General features: G+C 29.6%; 1 protein-coding gene across 1 annotated transcript in view; it reads right to left on the reverse strand.

Moving 5' to 3' along the window:
• Window positions 1-25567, reverse strand: part of LOC107442013 (regulator of G protein signaling 7-binding protein A-like) — a 185184-nt gene that overhangs the window by 41591 nt on the left and 118026 nt on the right. Inside the window, exon 3 of the mRNA XM_071183148.2 lies at window positions 11767-11933. Coding sequence (XP_071039249.1) covers window positions 11767-11933 — 167 coding nt within the window. The remainder of the gene's footprint in view (window positions 1-11766; window positions 11934-25567) is intronic.

Raw genomic sequence — 25567 nt, forward strand, 5'->3', positions numbered from 1 at the left:
GCAAGAAAGTCTAATAATTACTAAAAAAATAGTAGATTATCGGAATTTCAGTTGCACTAAAATATAAAATCCAATAAAAAGCAGTTGGGATTTTTCTTTCCTTCATGTTCAAAAATTTATCAAAAATTGATTTTATAAATCAAAGCAATTTCACTGATTAATAACTGTTTCTCTTAAATCAAAACAACTGTAAATAAGCGCAAATTTGAAAAATTATTGTCTTTTTCGTGCCAAAAGACTTTACTTTTAACGCAGAAAAAAGCACCGATGTTTCAGGCTTTATCTCACAATGATAAATACTACATTTTTCAATTATTTTGACCTAAATTAATATAAAATAATGAAAAAGGTATGAAAACTATATCTAATAAAACTTCTGCCTCAAAGAGTTCAATGGATAAAAAGAATCTTCATGGTCCAGAGCTATAAACCTCTTATCTGTTAGCCAACAATCTGTTTGCCAAATCTTCTCTACTTGAATTAATGTTAAAACACTAACTTGGCTGCTTCAGTAACTGGTAATCACCCATTTGATCCCAATAATTGATTTTGTTCAAAGAACAGGCGAAGAAACAAGACGAAACTTGGCGAAATAGCTCAAGTACATGAGACATTTAATTGTGATCGTTCCCGACTAAGAAAAGAAGTAAAAAAAGAAGAAAAGAAAGGGTCCAACTTTAATTTAGTTAGTTACGATAATTAACAAAACCCTTTTAAGTGAGGGGAGCCCTATGGGACCGATACGTTCTCCAATTTTCGTAATTAAATCAGTCCTTTTGTAAGATTTTCTACACTTGATGGTTTTTGCCCTTTAATTTGCGCTTTGTCATCAACTAAGTTATAGAATCTCACGACGGTCACGAATGGTTTCAAGACTGTTTGTCTAGTTTAGGGTAATTAGCTGAAGATCTTCTATTTGGAGTTGGGCATTTCTTATTTTAATTGAATTATTTTTAGTAGGTTTTCACGATTATTTCAATTAATATAACTGCTTAAGGGACCGTTGTTTTTGCTTCAATCATCAACAATCAATGGAATGAGTGGTCAGCATCATGAGTGAAAAAAAAGGTTTTGAAATTTGATAAATCTAAACTTAAATGTGAAAGTTACGCAATGTAAGAAAAATGTGACGAAAGAATTCGAAATTTTCGTTAATTATCACAAACATAAAGAGGTATGTTTGTGATAATTAATGTATAAAGAGGGTAAAGAGAGAGCGAGATAAGTATATTAATCCCTGCATTAAAAGTACGGCATCTATATTTTTAATAAATTTATTGAAAACCTTTTAGGTGGAAAATCTTGTTACAGCTTGATATTATATTTCAAACTTTTTACGATTACGAGAGTCAAAATTTTTGTTCATTTGAAATAAACTAAATTTAAAAAAATTTATTCCGTATTATATGAGAAAAAAAAGTACATAATAACCGAAGATCTTTCAAAAACTTTTAAATTATATTTCCTTCCTTTTCTATTTTTCTTCATACTTTATTTTTCTTTTTTATTTTCTTGTTCTTTTTTACTTTTATTCTTCTTTTTCTTTTCGTCCTATTAGTTTTTTCTTATTTAATTCCACTTTTAAGATATTTCAATAAAAAAAAATCTGTGGTATCTTGAAGTCAAAAATATATACGTAAAAAAATTATGCTTTATAGGAAATGCTTGACTTAGTATGATGAATCCATAAATGGTTTTCTTCCTCAAAAAAAAAAAATAATTACAGCACTTTCAATTCATGCAACATTCCGCGACATCTGAACAAGATACAGTCAAATCTCATTAATGCGAAATTGCTTAACGTAAAATATCGCTGATTTTCTTCGTTAAAAAAAATAATAATTACAGCACTTTCATTTCATGCAACATTCCGAGACATCTTAAACAAGATACAGTAAAATCTCATTAATGCGAAATCGCTTAACGTAAAATATCGCTGATTTTCTTCCTTTAAAAAAAAAAAATATTACAGCACTTTCAATTCCTGCAACATTACGAGACATCTTAACAAGATACAGTCGAATCTCATTAACGCGAAATTGTTTAACGTGAAATATCGCTATACACAATACTATTGTTCTGTCCTTGTGAGTCAGAAATCAATTATAATTGTATTTTACATGTTTAACATGAAGTTTCCAAGCTGATTATCGCTTAACATGACATGAAACTGGGCATAACACAGATAGGAAGCACGTGAATAAAGGGCAAATTATTCATTTTGAGGAATGTCATTTCTATTTTCTGCCTTTGTCAGAAGTAACAGATGGGTAAATGAATAAAATAGTTAAATAAAGTAATTAAAATTTTTAAGTTCATTTAAATTTGTTTGGTACGTAACAGTATTGTTTACATACATTAATGTAGTGCATAATATTATAATATTATATTATAACCGTCGTTGAACAGCCAATTCAACTTTTTGGGTTTGCGACTGCTAATGTTCAACTCCGCAGCCTTGTAATTTTTAACCGAATCCAAAAGACAAGAGTTCCAGATCAAGTATTGGAAGAAATTTGCCTTCGTAGAGGACTTTTTGATGGAGCCAACTCGCATTTGCTTTACATGGAGAGGGAAACCACGATTAGTTGCGCGGTTAGCTTAGCGGCAAGGGGACTCTAACGCATGAACCGTCTACCATTGAGAATATCTTACGCCAGCACAGTGGTTGGTGCAAACCGGGTGCGGAATTCGTATCGACCAGCCTTCGATGGGATTCGAGCTCGGTTCACCCAATTGGAAGGCAAACTCTCTATCCCCTGTGCCACCACGACTCATGTAGTATATAATATATAGTGTGTAGTAAATTGTTCTTATGATGTATAGCTTAATCTGGTTAACAGTTCTGATTGTTCCTCCAATTTCGCGATAATGAGATTCGGCTGTATTTGCAATCCCTCTTATATTTTAGCATTGACTGCAAGCTGAAATAAAGAGACTATATTTTCTCGAATAAAATGTGAAACAAAAAAGACTGCAAGTTGTGTACAAAACACCATTTTTCTTTATTCCATTTAAAAATCAATGTAATTTTAGTTTAGGGCACAATTAAACTTATTTTTGAAAAAATTTTAGAAACTTATTCGCCAAAGTCCTTTCTCAAATATATTTTCTTAAACCAAACATCTATTCTTTTTTTTTCTTTCTTTCCTGATGCTCAAATCTTTTTATCGGAATTGTTTCTTAGGCTTTACATAATAAATTTTCTCCGACATTTCTTAAGTGTTTCAACACTTATGGATCTCTCGTCTTTTATATTCTTCTCTTTGTATTTCAAATATTTGTCCAGGAGATGGTATGTGTAAATCTTTGATGGAAGATGTGTTAGACAACATTAGGTGAATGTCCAAATCGACTTTGTTTAGTGGAAGAAAACGTTTGGCAACCGAAAAAACGAAAACACCCATTTCTTCTAAGAAAATCCTCATTTTTAAAAAGATTTATAATTTGAGCATGCTTTTAAGCGCCGTTTCTAAACTCCAAAAGAAAAAAAAATATTTGCTGCTTCTTTTAGTTTATTTAATAAAAACGCGTTCGGAAACATCCTTGAATAAAAAGTTCATATATCTTTTTTAAATGGTTTAAGAGAACAATGTTTTGTAGTTTCGTGAAATAAGCAATTTTCTCTTTTCGACGGAATAAATTGGAATCGTTCAAAATGTCAAAGAAAAGTAAGAATTGAAATAGGATTCCTCTAGTTTTATGTAAATCGAGGTTTAGTATCGTTTCAGAAATCAAGGTGTGAAAAAGGATCGCACAGCTATCGTTTCGCTTAAGGAGAGAAAATGGAAAATGTATTGATCGTCTCACCAGAAAGTAATTTCATTTGGGTCAGGATTTCTTAAACCGAAAACTGTTGGAAAAACAGTCGCAAAAATTTCAGGTAGCGGAATATTTTAAATACCTATCTGTTCTGAATTGAGAGTTGAAGGGAGATATTAAAAATGAATAAAAATATTATCCGTTTGCATCAGGTAATATAAATAAAACGTGCAGCTCTTTCAGAGTAAAACCATTGTGATTTTTTTCTTTTTATTAAACCTCATGTTTTATTTTCCTGAACCCTTTTACCGTTAATAATAGGGTTTTTTATAGGATTTTCAGTGCATGCAAAACAATGTTTTCAATATTTTTTTCTGGTTTGTATACAGGGTGTCCCAAAACGACCGCATAAACTCTGCACTACTAGATTCCTCGTTGGGAGTACATAAAAACTGCCCAAAGAAGCGTTCCTGTACGATCCATAGTTTACGAGAAAAATACGAAAAACAAAATATGACGTCACTGCCGGTGCAAGAAAAAACACTTTATTGAACATATCAACAGCAGGATACTATGCACAATTTAAAGCAGATGTTCAAAGTGTCCGACGTGCATGTCGAGGCAGGCTTGAGCACGCCGTGGATATGTCCAATAAAGTGTTTTTTTTTTCTTGTACCACCGGGAGTGACGTCATACTTTGTTTTTCGTATTTTTCTCGTAAACTTTGAATTGTACAGGAAAGCTTCTTTGGGCAGTTTTTATGTACTCCCAACGAGGAATCTAGTAGTGCAGAGTTTATGCGGTCGTTTTGGGACACCCTGTATACTTAAAAACATATTTTCTGAGTAAATTGGTAGTTCATTTAAATTTAGAAAATCAAGGATTTGAAGTGCAAGATTTATAAAAGAAAGGGTTATAAAAACGTGAAAATATTCGAAACATGTAAAGTTTGGTACAATTTTTATCGATTAGGTAAAAATTGTACAGTTGAAATTGTACTGTTACAGTTAATAGTATTGTTCTTTCCTATAATGTATTTTTATTTCTGTTTACAGGTGTTCTATAATTTTAAAATATTTTTTTAATTCCTCTTCCCCAACTTGAAAGGCATATCATGAAATAATAAATAAGCTATAAATAAATAAAATTTTGGCTTCCTTTCTATTTCTTGTTTATTTCTACAGTTTTTCTTTTAGCTTTTGTGTTAACTGTCTTTTCGTGTAAGTTAAGAAACGCTTAGTTATTGATATTTCACTTTTCCAGATCAACAAAAAATATATAAATTTACAATTAACAATACTACTGCTATTAAAAACTATTACAACAAATATTTTAATTTTTTTTCATTGACATCAGAAAAGTGATTGTTACAAAAATATAACTTATATTTTCAGACGCAAACTTTTAATTCAATCATAGAAATTACAAAAAAAATATATACTTCCTATATTCCGTATTCCTGGAAATTTCAGTTGAGAATATTTAGAAGTTTAACTACTTTCTAATCATTAATACTTAATCTTTATAATCATAAATATGTGTTGATGTATTTATCATAATAGCTATTATTTTTTTCGGTTCATTTTAGTTATCTTGTACATTCCATGCAGTAAGCGCTTGTTGATATATTAGAAATTAAATACACGATTGTTTTTATGCTTCAAATTAAAACAAAATGAAAGTTTAAATAAAAATTTCGCTTGATGGTAATTATGTTTTAAATGAAAAAGATTCTTCTGTTTTTTTTTTTTTTAAATTGCAGAATATATTGAAACATTATATAAAATAGGTACATATAAGAGTATTCTTTTTAATATGGTTAATTCCACTTTATTTTTTTATATCTTTAAATGTAATTTTTAAATTGTGTGCTTTTAAATTACAAAGTGCATATAAACATTATAATGAAAAAATTCTTATGATATTTGCTGTTTTTTAAATTTCAGAATATATTTAAACATTATAAAAATAGGTACATATAAAGAATATTCTTTTTAATATGATGAATTCAACTTTATTTGCTTTTAACTTTAAATGTAATTTTTAAATCATGTGCTTTTAAATTACATAGTACATATAAACATTATAATGAATAAAAAGTACATAAAAAAGCCTTTTTTTTAAATATTATATTTCCGTACATCTTTTGTCTCTAGTGATTATTTTTGATATTTGTATTTTTAGGTTTAAGAAAGATTTTTAGGTTTAAGCCTTATACTTAAAATAAATACAGTACATGAAAGAAATGATCTTTTTAAAATATAATAATATAGTAACTTTTTTTATATCCACACTGTAAAAATTCCTGGTTCAAATAATGGTAAAAAGTACCGGCACCCAGAAAACCGTTACATTTTTCCGTGAAACTAATTTTACCATTAAAAAGCATTTTTGCAATAAAAAATTTTTACCGTTATTTTTGCAGTTGTATTTACTATTTTTTACAATGGAGCCATTATTCAACATAAATTATTTAAAATATATTTACTTTATAGTGAGTCCTTTAATGTTAAACGTATTATAGTATGAATATAAAGGTAAAGCTGGAGATATAAGGATCGTAAAATAACAATATATTAATCCTAATAGCAAAGAAAAATGTTTTCATTTTTATTGAACATAATTTCTAGTGCTCCTATTCTCACCGTAAAATAAATTATTTAAAATAAATTCAAGTTCGATTTTTTTTGTAACATATTAAATTAATTTTAGGTGAGAAATATTTTATTGTTTAATTCAATAATCAATAAATTTTTTTAATGTTCTTTTCACTTCGAAACTTTTCTTTTCTTCAAATAAGTAAGAATGGATAATTTTTTTTTGAATGATGCAGTTAGAAAAAGTTTTTTTAAACCTTTTTTTTACTTATGAAACTTTTTACTTATGATATTGATTATGATTAAAAATAAAATTATATTTAATGATTATGCTTAATCTTCGCAGAGTTTACGAAAAATCGAACGATACTAACACTTTTACTTGTTTTTTTTTATTTAAAAAAAAGAAAGAAAAAAACGAAAAGAAAAAAAAGAAGAATTTTGAATTGATATAAGTTTGAATATTGTTGCAAATTATTTACTATAACTATAACACAAATCGCTTAGATTAATTTGTAATAATTAGAAGAAAATTTTTTTTCACGAATCTATTAAAATCATACATTATATTATTATAAATTATGTTAAAATAGATAAAAATAGAATACTTAATATTTAAGCGTAATTCTTTATCCTTTTGAACAACTTTTTTTTAAATGTAGTTATGAGTAAGTTTAATAGTTATTTCTTGGCAATCGCTGTTTCCCACTAAAACTTTACGAATTGATAAAAAAAAAGTAAAGACAAAATTAAAATTTTTATTACTACTGTGAGTTAGAATCTTGGTATCAAAGGACTTCAAAACAGCAGAGAAAAGTAATTTGTGCTGCCATCTATTAGTAAATATGTTTATGACATATTACACAGTTGAAAAGCAAGCTACTTTTATCTACCATTATAAATTATGAAAAGAAAGGAACTTAAAGGAAAGAAAATTTCAATGAGATCATTATGGACAATATCAAACTCACACAAGATCATCGAAACAAGTCAAATATATTAGTTAAGTATTAAATTGATATTTTCTCATTTTTGCTTTTATCATTAATTCAATAATGTTTAATAATTTGAATTTGTAATTATAATGTATGGTGATGACGTCAGCGGATTCGTATTTTAAAAGGTTTATGAAACCAAGGTTTTTTTTTTATTCATACCTGCGATTTTACGGCGTGACTCTACAAACTTAAATAATGGAAACTCAACAAGAACTAATTTAATGGAATTGAAGTTATTAACTGAGCCATGGGCCATGGAAAAATTATGATAAGCTCTGAATAATTACATTTTAAATTATAGAATAGTTAATCTTTATTTTAGTGAACTTCCGACTCAGATTATGGTAAATCTAGTATAATGAAGCCGCACCGGAATATACAACATATAATAAAAAAAAAGCTTCATATTAGGTGTTCAGGATGGTGATATTGGGGTATTATTTTATACACCTTGGTATCATGGGTTCTCATCACCACAGTTCATATATATATATATATATATATATATATATATATATATATATATATATATATATATAGAGAGAGAGAGAGAGAGAGAGAGAGAGAGAGAGGAAAAGGTGTAAATATGGGCACCCTCTTTTGTTTTTTTGATAAAGTTAATTTCAATTTGAAAATTTCTAGATATTTATCTTTCATTAACAACTATAACAAGTTTCCTAAATGCAAGAAGGCAAAACAATTATTAACATCAATTATTTCATTTCCAAAACGACGATTTTCAAAAATCTTTTAAAAGAGCCCCAGAAAAAATGGGGTGTAAATATGGGCCCTCTTCAAAAAAGTCACCAAAAATAGTTTAAAAACAGGATAAAACAATACAAAATGGTAGAGAATTTATTTATTACAGGAAAAAAATTTATTTACAGAAATCGCAAACATAACTGGCTCTTTCAGCCCCGGCACAGTGCCCACATTTGGCAGAGAACTTTCCATCACAAAAACTGCAAGTTGCATCGCTTGAGTCTGGTTTATCCCCTCCGTTGACGTTTATTAGATTGGTATCATCATCGCTGTAGATAAGGGGAGGGTCATCGAGTCTGATGAGTCCGATGATGAATCGTATCGTTGCGTGGGCCGAATTTTCTTTTTTTTTGAAGGCCTTTCCGGTCTCTTACCCCGGGAAAACTCAAGGACGTCTTCTTGAGAGCACTTTTGTCAAGCGTCTTGGTCAACTGATCCTTGTATGGTAATCCGGTGATGAGGCTGGACCTTGCTGCTTTGCGTCCACGAGTAGTGGTTCTCTTCTTAATGTTGGGAGCAGGAAATATGTCGAACGGAGAAATTGCACTTGAAGTTCCCGGGGAACATTGAGGTATTTCAGCTGCCTTATCAATTGGCATAACTAGAGCCTGATATGCTTAACTCCACTAAAAAAAGTTGGTGTAATTATGGGCACCCTTTAAATGGGGGCCCATATTTAGACCCATATATAGATACCCCACCTAAGAAGGATGGCCACTATCACATGTAGCCTAAAAGCGTGAGTGACTAAAGGTGTGCTTCAAAAAATAGCTTAGGATCTCCGCTTTCCGGATATCACTGTGAAATTATTTTTTACTAAACATAAGTACATGAAAAGAAAACGATTTCACATACCTCTTAAAAGTTTGCAGTCACGAATAAACACCAATTTGCACAATAACTCACGTTGCATCCACACTACTTAAAAGAATGGTTCCAACTGCTCTGTACAATATTATATTAGCAACTGGCGCCATCTACAGTCCTTGCCGCCAGTCTTCAGTACCTCCCATATCTACTAGGGAGGGGTGCCCATATTTACACCTTCTCCTCTCTCTCTCTCTCTCTCTCTCTTTATATATATATATATATATATATATATATATATATATATATATATATATATATATATATATATATATATATATATATATATATATATATATATATATATATATATATATATAATATATATATGTATACATATATATATTATATAAATCTGGTTTTTACCGGAACGTGTTACGGAACAACGAATTTGATACTCAGTAAATTGTACAGTAATAATTATCCTAAAATCCCTGAATATCTTTAATTAAAAAAATATTACTATAAAAATTATAAAATATTATACGGTTTTTTACAGAGTAGTTATTTTATGCAATCGTTACGCGTTAATTATCCTCAACATTCTTAGTTTAGAAAATATTCTAATTAAAGCAAAACAACACAAAACTGCTTTGAGAGAGTCTGATTCAAATAAATACTTAATATACCTATGATACGAATTGAATAACAAAATGAATATGCATTAAATATTTCTATGCAAGTTCCAAATAATAACTAATACCTCGTAGGCGCATGTTTCGCTGCTGAAAATAGTCATATTACAATACATTTTAAATTACACTAGTGCAAGGACAAAATACTTTCTTGGTAATCTTATATAAATGAATTTTAGTAGATTCTTTCTAGTTCCGCTGTGTTCATGTTGACTTAGAACTCATGACTGGAATATGTTTTGTCTTGCATCATTAAATGTTGAATAATGAATGAAATTTGGGATTCTTTACTTTATGGAACTCGTTAAAATTACTTAATGAGTTTTGAGAAATAAGTTGTAAATTCTCGGTGAAACATAGAAATACACCTGTAAAATTATGCGTTACATTATCTGTTTAGTAAGTCAGGTAGTCATATATTTACAGGTAAGAGAAATGCGTTATATTTAAAATAATATTTTTCATTTTTAATATATTTTAAAGTTTATATATATTAAGGTTTATATAAAGTTTATATTTAAGTTTATATTAAGTTTATGCATTAAAGTTTATGTATTTCAAAGTTTATATATTAAAGATAATGTATTTTAAAGTTTACATTTAGAAATTCATAATTTAGCAATATATGAACGTTAAAAATAAGTTATGATGTTCTTTATTAAAAGTTTAATGGAACTTAGAAATTTAATTTTAAAAATAATATTTTTCATATTTGCAAGTCTTTCGCGACATGTTTCGATTGTGGAGTACTGAATTTTTTAATAGGTTTTCATATGCAAAAAACATTAGTTTATGAGAAATAGGCTAAAGTTTTCCTAATGCATTTGAAAATTTTGACTGCATGATAAAATTTTGAATGCATAAAAGTAAATTATTGAAATTGTAAGTTTTGGAAGATTGTTAGAAATGTTGCCAAATTGGCGAAAAAGAGCACACTTGGAAAAAATCACGTTTAGGAAACTGATAAAAAACAATTTCCCGTTTTAATTAAAAAATTTATTTTCATTTAATTTTTTTTGAAAAATACTTCTTAAATACAGAATTATGATGGACTTTTTAAATTTATTATTCATAACAATGTAATTTTGATTAACAAATTTCTCTATTTAATCTTTTAACTGTAGTATGTTTAAACGCAAATATTCAGTGTCCGATTAAGAAGGAAAACTTTAAATTAATCTTTTGTAGCCATCAGTGCTCTTTGTTTGCAGAATGAATTACTCTAATTTATTTCATTTTTAAACAAAAGGTGCAAAATATTCATAATTAATTGCATAAAAGGGAAATATTTTTATTTTTATTTAATTATGAAAGGGTAAAAAAAAATTCCGTTTTTCAGAAATCATTTTCGAAACATTTCATTTCATTTTCCTAAATTTACCTTTCTAACAATTAAAAAAATATATCCTAAATTAGTTTTAAACGTTCGTGAAACGTTCCTTCATAATATACAAAAATAAGAATAAATGGCTTCACTCTAAGAAATAAAACTCTCATTTTTGACGATACAGCGATTTTCGAGCTATATTTCGTTAATTTCGAGAATAATTTTGCCTCGAAATCACGTGATTTGTGAAGAGACGCGAAATCTCAATATCTGACGAAAATTTTTCCTCAACTCGAAGACTCATAGTAGTGTATTGTGGGAGATTGTTAACTGGAACGATGAAATTCCAAAGAAGACTAGACGATCAAAAATAAAGTGACGAAGTAAGCCAAGTGGCCTATATGGAGGTCAAGGAGTTGGCCTCGAACTAAGGTTCCGGGATCGAATCCCACTTCAGGCTTGAGTGTATCTCTCCGTTGTATTCGTCCTTCTTGCGTCATTAGGACAACATTAATCCACCCACGTAGTGCCCACGATAATTAGAAAAGTTCGATGTGCTAAGCAATAATTTTTTTTTGTTAAAAAAATAGAATAGTGAAATATTTCCTTAATTTTGACAAAATTATTTTTCTCAAAGAAATGACGATAGGTGTTTGATCACTTTGTCGAAAAATTCGCTCGGGACACATACCAGGAAAGGGTTTTGCCAAAAACCTCATGACATCTGAGTGTTCGTTTTTTACAGTGTTGGGCATAACACAAGTTCATTTATTGATTTGTATTACTTTAAGATTTTAATTAGAATTAATTCTACTTACCTCTTTATTTGTGGCATGAGTACTCTGTTAGCCGCAGAGCAACGTTCTACACACCTTTTTCGAACATTCTTCATTTTATCTCTAACTTCAGGACTATCGTGTCCCTTTCCCACATGAATCAAAAGATCACGGAAGCTAGCCACGGATGTGTTTAGTTCTTCTATAATCTGAAATATCAAGATTTAAACTATTGTAAACTAATACATATTTTTTTACATCTTAAAAAACATCTGATATGAGTAACAAAATGTAGTCAAATTGTATTTAAATAAGAATACGCCCTTTTTTTCTTTCTTTTTCATGAATAATAAAAATAAATTTCAGCTTAATATTGCTAATTTCTTCATACTTCGAAGCCAAATTTATAATTGCATTAATGCACTGCAAAATAATAGGTGTAAAGAATCATACTTTGAAGAATAATGAAATCATATGATTAATGACATTCACAAATAAATAATGTAACAAAAAATTTAATAAAAAACTTATAGAATTTAAAACTTATAGAATTTAAACTTATAGAATTTAAAAAAATTATTACCAGTCACTGAAACCCCTCAAGAATAGAAAACTATTAGTATTATCTTATTATGTAATAAAATTATTTGACTTTACATAATTCATCTTAGCTTTCAGAATTTCAGGACAAAATTGCAATGAAAATCGTTTTTTTCATTGCAAGATGAAGAATTTACTTCATTTAATATCAGATTAACCTACAGAAAAAAAAATTTTATTAAAAAATATGTGCTACTTTCGTGAAAGCCTTGTAAATTACTTTATCTTTTTGTCTATTTTAATGATTAATTTCAATTTTGCCATTACGTGGTTTATAACAGTGTAAAGAATTACAATTAATTTATTAGGCTTGCAATCTTTGGTTTACAACAGTGCCACTTAACAATTAGTAATATTTTCCTCAGTTTATTAAATGTCACTACGCGTAAAAGAAATGCATTATAAAAACTAATTTTATTACAATTGGTTTTGATCAAACTATATTCCCGTAGATTAACTAAAAAATTGCAAAATACTCTATTAACAAAGAAAAAAAGCTTCAAATTTAACTATTTCAAATAAACTATTTCAACTCTGCGTTTTACTTTTTTAATATCATTTGTTTGAGAACTCGATTCACATTTTTATACAATAAAAACTTTATCAAATTCTCGAAAAATGTTGTATATTGTTAGTAAGTAAAAATTTGAAATATAACTTATGTATTACTTATTTCTGTACAGTGTAGTTTAAAAATATTTTAATGAAAACTACACTTCATATACGATAGTATATAAAGAAATGAATTTAAAATATACATTTGTACAAAATATTGAAATTTAGCTAAACCATGATAAGAAAACTAGATATCAATATTTCACATTGTAAATGATACAGTGAAACTATTTTACTAAATTTTTAACTAATTTTTAATTTTAAATAAAATCTGTTTTTGAATGTATGAATTTAACGTTTTATTCTTTATTATTAAAGATTTTTCAAAGTTTTTCTGAGTTTTGTTTTCTTAGTGGATCAATGCAACACATGTCTCTGTGTGTAAGACTGTGTACCTATCTTCTGTAGGCGTCGTACAAGAAACCCAACCTCTCTCATGCTACGCATTCCAATTCTTTGAAATGATTTCCAAAGTCTGAAAACAACACTGTTTCTGACGTCGAACTCTTCAACAACATCTGCTATTTTTCGGCCTTCTTCAATCTTGACGGTAATTTGGCCACGAGTAAAATCATCTAATTCATGTCGGGAAGACATATCAAAACTTGCAAGTTCGACATATGATTGTTTCCCGCAAAAATTTGATTTTGAACATCAGCGTTCAATACGCGTCAAATTCTTTATATATCTTATCAGCGCTGTCGTGAAAAACCAGTTCAACAAACCGAAATTTGCAAACGCATATCACGTCACACTGTATCTCACACTTACACTAATTTTTAAGTTTTCCACCCTTCAATTTTGTGGTTGCTATCGTTACTATAATCCTTAGTCTCTAGCAATTGCCCATTTCTGAATATATTTGCTTTAATGATTCTTATATCAAAAACTTGTTTATTTTTTTAACCTGTAAGACCACAACTACCAACGTCAAAGTACACTGCTAAAAATTCCTGATCAAAGTACGGTAATAAGTACTGACACTTTTTACCGTAAAATTCATTTTTAGCGCAACATTTTCGAAATAAAAAATCTAATATACTTTAATTTTCAGAATAATATTTACCGTAAAATCACTGAATCATTCTAATTTAATAAATAAAAAACCTAATAAAAAATCGAAACGAAAAAAACAAAATAAAAAATCTAATCTGGCGTAATTTTTAGAATAATAATTACCGTTAAATCACCGAATAATTTAATAAACATTACTGCAAAATTTACTGTTTAATATTTTACAGTAAAATGCATTTTGCGGATGATGAGGTCTAAAAGTGTCTGCACTTTATACCGCATTTTGATCAGAAATTTTTTACAGTGTAGAGAAAACCTTTCCGACTGTCTTTTTAACTAATACTCCTCAACACTGCTTTCGAACTATTTTAATTACTTCTCATGATTTGATTATAAACAATCGAAATCGTCCTCAAAATTTACGTTTATTAAACGCAACGTTTACTAATGTTCAAATAATAAGTAACGCTAAATAATAATCATGTTAAAAAATCATCATGATATCAGTTCGTTCCATAAAAATCTGTAAATTTTTTAATTAGAATATCTAATCATTTAATCCGGATGTTTGGTATTTTATTTACTTGAAATTCTTTATTTCATATTTCTATTAGCATACAGTGTGTTTTGTTTTCAAAAATTGAGTTTAATTCAAAATATTTCTCTGAGAAAAAAAGCTTGGTAAAAATTAAATATGATAAAAATTTCCGTGTTTTTGACTCGAGAAGAATACCAAAATACTCGGTAATTTTCAGCGAAGTGCATTGGTAATGATTTTGGCTAAATTAAAGAAAAAACTTAGTTTTATAAATTATTTGGTAAATCTAGTAATTTTCTGGCAAACCATATGAACGGAAATAATACAAAATAAATGGTTTAAATATCGTACATTTTGTTTTTATTAACCGGGATTATATTTCATTTAATTAAAAAAGTCATTGACGTACAGTACGGTAATTTTTCCAGAATTATTTACTCCACTTAAAAGTATAGTTTTTATTTAGTTAGGGCATTGGGAACAACTCATAGCAAGCAAGATAATAAAGTACCGCCCAGATACTACAAGTATATACCAAAGAGCCATTACATTATGGCCACTCACCATCTATAACAATGGGCTCGTCCAGGTTTTCATGGTTTCTCGCCCAGGAACAATGTTTTTATGGGGCACATTAGGACCCATTATCCTCATAGAACAATCCTTGACGTCTGCAAGCTACTTGAACATAGTTGCAGACCAGATTCACCCATTCATGGCAACAGTTTTTATTGCGGGGGATGGTGTTTACCAACAGGATAATGCACCATGTCATAAGAGTCGAATCGTCATGGATTGGTTCGAGGAACATTCAGTGACTTTCAAGTCATGTCTTGGCCCCCAACTTCACCTGACCTTAATCCGAAAGAGCATTTGTGGTCCGACTTGGAAAACCAAATTCTTGCTGCCACGCTACCCCCTCCCAATGTGAGGGAATTTCAGGACCAGTTGGTGAGCGCTTGGTACCAGATACCTCAGACTACCTATCAGCACCTTGTGGAATCAATGCCACGGCGGGTGCTAGCAGTTTTGAGGGCTAAAGGTGGTCCTACGTGTTATTAGCAGGTTGGTCATAATGTAATGGCTCTTCAGTGCATTTCTTTAATGGAAAAAAATCTTTGCATGATAAAAGTTGCAAGGAATGCCGCAAATGATGTTTTTACTGGAGTTCAACTTTGTTACACTTTGATTTGCTTCACAAAAATGATGAAACTATGAAATTTGAAATAACAATTGTGTGTAGCAAATTGTAGAAGAAGTACTATGGAAGAAAACATTATTGATTCATAGCTATTTAGAGAATTAAAAATTTTTTAATACAAACTATACAAAGTGAGTCACTATGCAGTCTGAAGAAATATGACGACAGGGTTAAAAATTGACATACTGAAAGGCCCAATTTTATTAATTAATCCATTTTAAATTTCAATTTCTTTGAAAAAATATCGTGTAGTAAGTGTTTTTTTTTTTTTAAATCTTTTCACTTTTTTTACCTTACATACTTTATATAAGTAGGGGAATAGTGGGGTCAGTTGTAACAGGGTACGATTATAACAGAGCAAAAATTTCGAGTGTCGGGTTCTAGATTTGGTTCCTAGGTGGCGCACAAGGTGTATTTAATAAATCAACATGTACACCCCTGCTGGCAATCATTTTTATGTACTTTTGAAAGAGTTACAGCACAAAAGATATTTTCACGCTACGTTAGTAATTTTTTCGGTATTAGAATATTATATTGTAACAAAGTAATTTTGTTTAAACAAATAAAACTTATCAACCTAATATGTATACACCTTAATTAACATTTAAAAAAAAGTTTTGTTAATTAACTAGCATTGGTTTTAACAAATGAAGCTGAAATGGCGTCTTGGGGACGATTGTAACAATAAGTAAAGGGACGATTGTAACAGATGAAAATAAATAATCTTATGCTTGCAAACCATTACTTAACTCTTTAAGAACCACCAATAGTTTCCTATATCATTTATGTTATGTTGCATGGGAATTATTTTATTTGTCACCTTTCACAGCATGAATTAAAATTTTTAACCTCTTACAGTTGTAAGTTTAACACTTTAGGTCTCTGCTCATTATTATTTTTACTCCTAAAATATCACTACTATTTTGATCAATAAAAAAATATATCACAACTATGATAATATGGATAATTAACTATGTTTTAGTTGAATTTATGAACTGTTACAATTGACCCCGTAAGTGGGGACAATTGCAACAAGGGCACGACTGTCAAAAATTTTTAATAACTAATATAATAACATTTAAAATAAGGTATTTATTCTTTTTCTAGTAGAAGATAGTCTACTTTACTCGTCTGTCAATTAATACTAATAATATATTGAATTTTTTGTTAATTAAAAATAGCTAAGTAAAAAAATTTGCAATTGACCCCACTCTCCCCTATTATTTATCTATTATTGTAGGAAATTTATCTTTTTTCCCTCAACATCTTTGTTTTCTAATTATTACAAGTTGACGGGATGTCGGAATTAGGAAAAGTAAGAGAGAAGAAGAGAAAGAGAGAAAAAGATAAAGAAAGAAAGAGTGAGGTATAATATGTTGCCAGATACATATCTTTACATTTATAATGAAGTTTTCAAAAATAAAAATAATTAACTCAAGAAACCAATTCCAATTTGAAATGTCATAATGATGTAAGGTTATCGTTATTTTTCGTTAACGAATAAAACTACCTCTTTTTTTATTTAAACTGATTGTGTCCCATTCTGCTTTCATAAGTTTGAATAGTTCTTTTTCAAATTAAAGTTGATTATTTTTCAAATCAAGGCAATTATTCATTTCGTTACAATTTACACAAAGAAAAAAATTCTGGTAAAATTATGGCATTGGGTAATGGTTTACCGGAAATTCGGGGTTTTCAAAATTATAAATCTTATTACTACACAATTAGTAAAAAATTAAAGACTGAGAAGTAAAATTTACCGTAAAAAATTGTTTGTAAGTATTTTGATAAGAATATCAAATTTTACAACATTTAACAAATTGCATGAAATTTTATAAAACTATTTTTTATATAAATCACTACGAAAGTGCTTTGGTTAAAATTGCAGAGCTTAGAGACTTAGAACAAGAAATACAGTAAATGTTTCCATATTTTGGTATTTTGACCAAATTTTTGTTCTCAACGATCTTATATTAGCAAAATATGCTTGCATAAAATTATAATAATTATGCATTTTTTAAACAAAATTATCTCTTTTTTTATCAGTTTTAACAAAATAAAAATGATGAGTTTAAACATTCATGGGGGTTGTAGGGACGAGCGAACAGGCTGCGCATCCACCTAGTTATGAAAATATCTAAAACGAAATTAAATGTTTCGTTACATTTTCGGTTTTACCTATTCGCCAAAAATATAAGGGTCTTTTTTCTTGAGGGGAAAGATTTATGATAAAGTCTCTTTTTTCAAGTCTAGACAGTTCTCATCGATCTAGATCTTTTGAATTGTGGATTTAGATGCGGTATCATGATTTTAAGGAAAGAATCAATACTATAACTACTCAATTGTTTTTTTGAAAATTTAAAGGTTGTTGACATTCACGTTAAAAACAGGGAAACTCCAAAATTGTTCTTTTGATAAAAAAAAAACCTTATAACTACGACTAAAATTTAGTACAGCATGTAGGAAAGTCTTTGTGGATAGCAACTTATTACCAAATAATGTCTCGGTGTGCTTTAAATGATCAAAGTTAAAGAGATATTTCATTTTATAACAGACATTGAGCAGCCGATACAATTTTGAGTTCCTTCTCGAATTCATTCTCGGAACTAACTCGCATTCACGCTGCATGGAGTGAAAAACCTCGAAAAACCAACGCTTAGCCCGGCTGTAAGAGGATTTAAAACCATGATCCATATATCACTGAAGATAATTCATGTCAGCATCTTGGTCACCGCAAGCTGGAAGCAGAATTCCTTACAACCGCCACCGCTGGGATTTGAGCCTAGGTCACCTAATTTGAGAGATGAATGCTCTATCACCTGAGCCACCAGCCCCCAGCCCTTCATATTTTATTTAATAACCGTCATTGAGTCCAATTTTGAGTTTACGACTATTAATGTTCAATTCCATAGCCTATCATATTTGAATTCAGTGCTGAAAGCAAGGGAACTTCTGGATCAATTATTGGGAGAAATTTGCCTTCGTGGAGGACATTTTGATAGAACTAGCCCGTATTTGAGTTACATGGAGACGAAAACCACGAAAACCACCCACGGTTAGAATGACGGCAAGGGGACTCAATCCCAGGATTCGTCTACTACTGAGGATAACTTACGGTGGTCGGTGCAAGCCGGATGCAGAATTCGTAAAGCTGGGATCCCATGATCCGTCTACCACTGAAGATACATCGTTTTGATTCGAATCCGTTTCCCCTCATTGGAAGGAGAACGCTCTATATCTTGAGCCATCACAGCTCTCACCCCTCATATTCGTGATTAAGGGCACTCAAACACGCAACTACCTGAGTCCTATACAGTTGGCTGAGTTCACACTACTTCGCCCCGTTCCACAGCTCACCATAATCCAACAAATAAATCATCTATATCAAGTATAGGTCAAACCCAAAAGCTATAAGTTTAGTGCAAAATAATAATAAAAAAAAAGCAGGAAACAAAAGCACCTGAAATCGTTTAATTTAAATTTTTTTTTTTAATTAAAATAAGAAAGATCACCATCAACGCTTATTTATTTTAAAAATATTTTTCAATTTTACCACAAAATGAGTGAAAAAAGTGGGTTTTTATTACATATTTAAGACGAACTGAGAAACTATTAGCGGAAAAATTTGATTTTACTAAAAGTTTTACTTGATCCCATGAAAGTATTAGCATTATTATAATATCTCTATAATTAAATATACATGTTTCTGCTCGTTTATGTACGATTGCAAATAAAAGGATTTTATTTTAAATTACATTTTACAACCTAACATTCGAAGAAAAATATGCTTGAAATAAATTTGAAATTTTGTAACATCCTTATAAGAAAAAGAGCTAAATATCAATATCTCTGTTTCACCCATCCACTTGTATGTAAAAGTCTTATGGTGAGATTCTTAAGTGAATATTCATGAAGTAGAAAACCATTAAATTATTCAATTTATTTCTTTTATTTATTAAGCAACTTTATTAAAATTAAATAAGGTTTTGGAATATATGAAAAGATAATTTATTAGCAAATTCATAAGTAAATATTTTAATGTTATATGTTACTTGAAAATAAAAAACACTCTTTTTTTTTCTCAATAGAATCTTGTGTTGGAGTTTGAAGCCAAAAATGCTTAAGTTTTGCAATAAATTATATTTTAGTAGCATAAATAAAATATCAATTTTTAAGTTCTTATATATCCTATTATTTTTAAAATGAAAACATGTCTGATCATTTTACTAACATAGTTCACTAGATTTAAACAAAAAACAGTTGATATGGGTGAATATATCCTCAATAGAAATAATATATTCTTTTTTTTAAAACAAATATTGTCTTCTTTTTTATCCCGTGTATAGCATAAATATATTATTTAATAAAATTTGAGTTAAAACTTAAGCATTCATCCAAATAATTTCATTAAGATTTATTTCACATTTTCTTTTATATAAGTTCCTTAAAATAGTTTTTTTTTTTTTGTTTAGTTTTTCTTAAAAGTCAACTTTGAAATTGTGCAAGTGGCTTACTCCTTATGAACTCTTGACATTTAGCCGCTGCTCTTCAAATGAAAGCTTATCTGTGCTTAACGCATGCGCTGTAATGACGAATACGGGGAGAGGTGGAGCTAGTCTTTTTGACTCAAAAAGTAGCGCGCTTTAAAGTTTTACAGATCTTAAAAAAGATGAATTGCATCATAAATTTAAAAATACCATCTGAATGATGAAACAGAAAATAAAAATAATAAGAGCATAAATTTTTTATATTTTGATACAAAATTTTGAGTTAGTTATTCATCTTTTTTAACTATGTTTCGAGTAAGTGATTTTAATAGTTAGTATAGTTAACTGATTCTATATTCTTTTTACTTTAGCTGTAAATATTGATTAAATGTCTTGCTTATTTATAAATGGTACACGAAATACAATGCGTCTAATACAGATTAAAGAATTATGTATCAAAAGTTTGAATTCGTCAGTTTTAAGCATTTTTTTAGGATATTTAGTTTTATCTGCTGGTTATAATTTTAAAATTTATTAGTTGAATGAAAAATAGCAGATCTTATTAGTATACTTCATTGCTTCATAAAAATACACTTTATAAATTATGTTTGAACATTAAATTTAGAAGTTAGCAAAGACTTAATATGTATGAACAATAGATGTCGACGAACTAAAAATGTATTTTTGTTTGATTTTCATAAAATCAATATTACAAATTGGTATGGATGATAAATAGATTTTACGAGTTCTTTAGTTAAGGAATAATTTTTGAATTTAGAGTTTTGAAATCATTATTGCTTAATAAACTAAAGCAACCTTATTGATAATACTTAATTGTTAATTTGAAAGATAATTTAACATTGTTAAACCCTGCAAATACATAATTGGACTACATTTCGATATTCTTTAATAACAGCATAACAAAAATTCTTATGCAATTTTGTCATAATTTGTTTTCAGATTTAAGAAATTACAAAATATTTTACAGGTAAGAAAAGCATCCTCCTTATTTACTCTGTCAAAAATTCCTCGGAAGAAATTATTAAATAGCAATTTATTTAATTGACACTTTACCATATTCAAAATAACAGTCAAATAACCATAACTAAAATAATATTCAATTAGCTAATTGTGAGAAAAACCGTTAATTAACTACCTTCATCTAAATATGGTTAAGCAGCCAAAATTTTATCACACCAACTAGGCTCACCTAATGAAGCCCCTTATGAAGCTAATGAACCTAATGAAGCCCCTTATGAAGCTAATGAACCTATAATGAAGCTAATGAACCTAATGAAGCCCCTTATGAAGCTAATGAACCTAATGAAGACCCTTATGAAGCTAATGAACTTAATGAAGCCACTTATGAAGCTAATGAGCCTAATGAAGCCCCTTATGAAGCTAATGAACCTAATGAAGCCCTTTGCAGATTGGTATTTTAGACGAAAGGATTAATTTGTCAATTTCCTGAGTGACAGAACGGGGGATAGAAACCCAGCGCTGACACCACACTATTTCTTCCATTCCCTTCAACACATGAATAGTTTTGAGTTTTCAGCAATCCCTAATTTGTGACCCTGGGCTATAAGAATGCGATACTCTCATTTACGCATAGGTATAGCTGCACCATAAAGCTGCTGAACTTTTTAAAATGCAAAGTTAAATTTTTTTTCACAGTTTTGAAACCACGCTAGATGTAAATGGTTTCGATACCGTAAAGGTAAAAAAAAGTTCTTTACCTTAAACCTAACGGTTAATTGACTGGACAGACTGCTGCCAATGAAAATGCGTACGTGCATACATAATATGCGTACATGCAAGCATCAAATTACATTTTCGCAAATCACCTTTTTTCATGGTCGCTGACAATAATAATTAAAAATATTTCACTAATAACTAAAAATATGAAATAACAATAATAGATTTATATTGTAAGCATGTAATTAAATAAATTTATGTATTTAATAGACATATTAACAGCAGAATATCGATTCATTGGTTATCAGGGGACCATTTAATGAGAACGGAAATTATGAGTAAATAAAGAATTAAGGGTTGAAATAAAACATCAAATTGTGGCTTAAAATGCTTGTTAAGAGATAAAAAAAAGTCAGGGAAATAATCAAATTTATAATAAGCCTGAAAACCCTGGTCAGGGGATAGAGCGTTCACCTTCCAATGAGGCGAACCGGGTTCGAATTCCAGCGATGGCTGGTAGATACGAATTCCGCCCCCGTCTCGCACCGACCACAGTGCTAACGTAAGGCATCCACGTAAGGTGGTACGTAAGGTATGAAGTAAGGTGGATTATGAGTTGGAGTTCTCTTGCCGCCAGGTTTACCGTCGGAGCTTTTCGTGGTTTTCCTCTCCATGTAACGCTAATGCGGGTTAGTTCCATCAAAAAGTCAACCACGAAGGCGAATTTTTCCCAATACTTGATCCAGGAGTTCTCTTATTTTCTGGATTGGATTTAAAATTACAAGGCTACGGGTTTGAACATTAGTAGCTGTAAACACAACATTGCGTTGGCTGTTCAACGACTGTTATAAGAAAAAAATAAGTATAAAAGACGTTAATTTACAAATTATGTATTTATTGCTAAAATATTTACGATACAAAAGAAAGAAAGAAATTTATTTATGTAAAACACATGGAAACTTTGCTTCAAGCACACTTTTTCTTTTAAGTGCATTTTGACATTTGTAGAAAATTATTGTTCATTTTTTTTTTTTTAAGTTCCCGAGAATAAAGGAAGTTTCTCATTGATTCAAAGGCTTCGAGGCCTTCGAAATGTCGGTACTTTAGGTAGTTCCATCTCGTCATCTTCATCGGTATCACTTGCATCACTTAGCACTTCTTGAACTTCAGCAATCATTTCTGATACCGAAAATACTACAAGTGTCAATATTTTCATGAATTGATACATAAAAATCAAAAGTAAAGCTAGAAGCGTTTATCTTAAATAAAAATAACTCATTATTTTCATAATTAGCATCAGGAACTACTATTTTCTACTCAAAATAGCTTTTTGTTATATCGGTAGAATTTCTAAGCGACACATAACTAGTTCACAAAATGATCTAAATGGGTATTATTAACATTTTAAGAACAACATTTCTGATGAGGCCGTTAAAACAAGATGATACCTACTGGAAAACGCGGGATCATATTTTGGTTTGAAGATTTATATAAATGTGTAGGATGCTTCTTAAAATCAGTACCCCGTACTCAAATTTTAGTAACAGTTGAAACTACAATTGGGTGATTTTGAGCCGTGCTGGCTTAAGTTATAGAGTTCTCGTCTCCTAATGAGGTGATGCTAGTTCGAATCCCAGCAATAACTGGTAAAAAGAATTCCGCACCACTCGCACCGACCACAACGCTGACGTAAAATGTCATCAGTGGTAGACAAATGAAAGGTCAGAGTCCCCTTGCCATCAGGCTAACTGTGGGAGGTTTTCGTGGTTTTCTTCATCATGCAACGCAAAAGCGTGCGAGTTCCATCGAAATGTCCTCCACAAAGGCAAATTTCTTCCTATATTTGATCCAGAAGTTTCCTTGCCTTCTGGATTGGGTTTAAAATTACAAGTCTACGGAGTTGAGCATTGGCAGTCGTAAACTCTAAGTTGGGTCGGCTGTGCAACGACGGAGACAAAAGAATAAATAAATTGGTTTATTTTTGGGCTAACCAATTAAATAAATGAAACACAAAGACCATTATGTTATAAAAATAGGTTGATTTTGGGCCTCGGTGCTCCAGAGAATAGAGCGTTCACTTCCAATAGGATGACCCGATTTCGAATCCCAGAGGTGGCTGATTAATACGAATTATGTTCTCAGCTCGCGAAGACCACAGTGCTGACTTAAAATATACTCAGTAGTAGACTGGTCATGGGCTAGAATTCCATTACCGTCGGGCTGATCATAGGAAGTTTTTCGGTGTTTTCCTCTCCATGTAATGCAAATGCGTGTAAGTTACATCAAAAATTCTCCATAAAGGTGAGTTTGCTTCAATGCTTAATCCAAGAGTTCTCTTGTCTTTCAAACTGGGTTTAAGACTACGAAGTTGAACCTTGAAAAGCCGTAAACTTGAAATCAGGTAAGTTTGTTCAACACCGGTTATAAAAAAAAAAAACGTGTAAATATTTTTGCAAACTGATACATGAACATTAAACGTAATAGTTGGTTTATTTACCCCAAACCTAAACTTCCTCATATTCTTCATCAATAGCCTCAGAAGTTATCGTTTTCTACTAATAATAGCAAAATTTCTAAATGATAAATGCTGGAATAATTAACTAACAAAAACGCAACAATTTGAAGCTAGATAATAACTGAGTTATGTGCTATCTATATGAGCAAAAATAAGTTCCCACGCATGCAACTATAGACATTTTAATAACGTAGTATAAAAAAACTGTTGTATTCATAAATAGAGTTTGGTTTTATTCTAATAATGTGAATTTATAAATAAATAATAAATTATCAGCTGTAAGTCAGAATTATTGAAGGAATATAGAAAAGACATATTTTAAAATTAGAAAAATGAAATTGAATTTGAAATAATATATATTTTTCAGTAAAATAAAATGTTGGAATGCATTAAATTTTAAAAATATTCCCCTGAACAGAAATTATTTAATGAAAGAAACCAAAAAAAAGAGACATTTGTTTAGGATTCATATCGCAATGTATGTAAAACTATACAGATATCATATTTATTGAAAGAAACCGAAACTGTGAAAAAAAATTTACCTAAAAAAACTGTTCCCAAAATTAACCTAATTTTATTATATATCCTAATATATGTCGTGTGAGTAATTAATCCAAATGGCTTAACTTAGATATGATAAAAGTAGCCCCAAAACATTGAATCAACATTCTGCCACTTGAGAGACATTTGTTTAAGATTCATATCGCAATATATGTAAAACTATACAGATATAATATTTATTAAAAGAAACCGAAACTGTGAAAAAAGTTTAATTAAAAAAAATATTCCAAAAATTAACCTAATTTTATTATATATCCTAATATATGTCGTGTGAGTAATTAATCCAAATGGCTTAACTTTGATATGATAAAAGTAGCCCCAAAACATTGCATCAACATTCTGCCACCTGAGAGACATTTGTTTAAGATTCATATCGTAATATATGTAAAACTATACAGATATCATATTTATTGAGAGAAACCGAAAGTATGAAAAAAAATTTAATTAAAATAATTATTCCCAAAATTAGCCTAATTTAATTACATATCTTAATAAATGTCGTGTGTGTAATTAATCCAAATAGCTTAACTTTGACATGATAAAAGTAGCCCTGAAACATTGCATCAACACTCTACGACCGTAGATACACTTGTTTAAGATTCATGTCGAAATGT

The sequence above is a fragment of the Parasteatoda tepidariorum genome, chromosome 7 (genome assembly GCF_982258835.1).
Source record: "Parasteatoda tepidariorum strain Cologne lab strain chromosome 7, Ptep-v5.0, whole genome shotgun sequence".
Taxonomy (NCBI): Eukaryota; Metazoa; Arthropoda; class Arachnida; order Araneae; family Theridiidae; genus Parasteatoda; species Parasteatoda tepidariorum.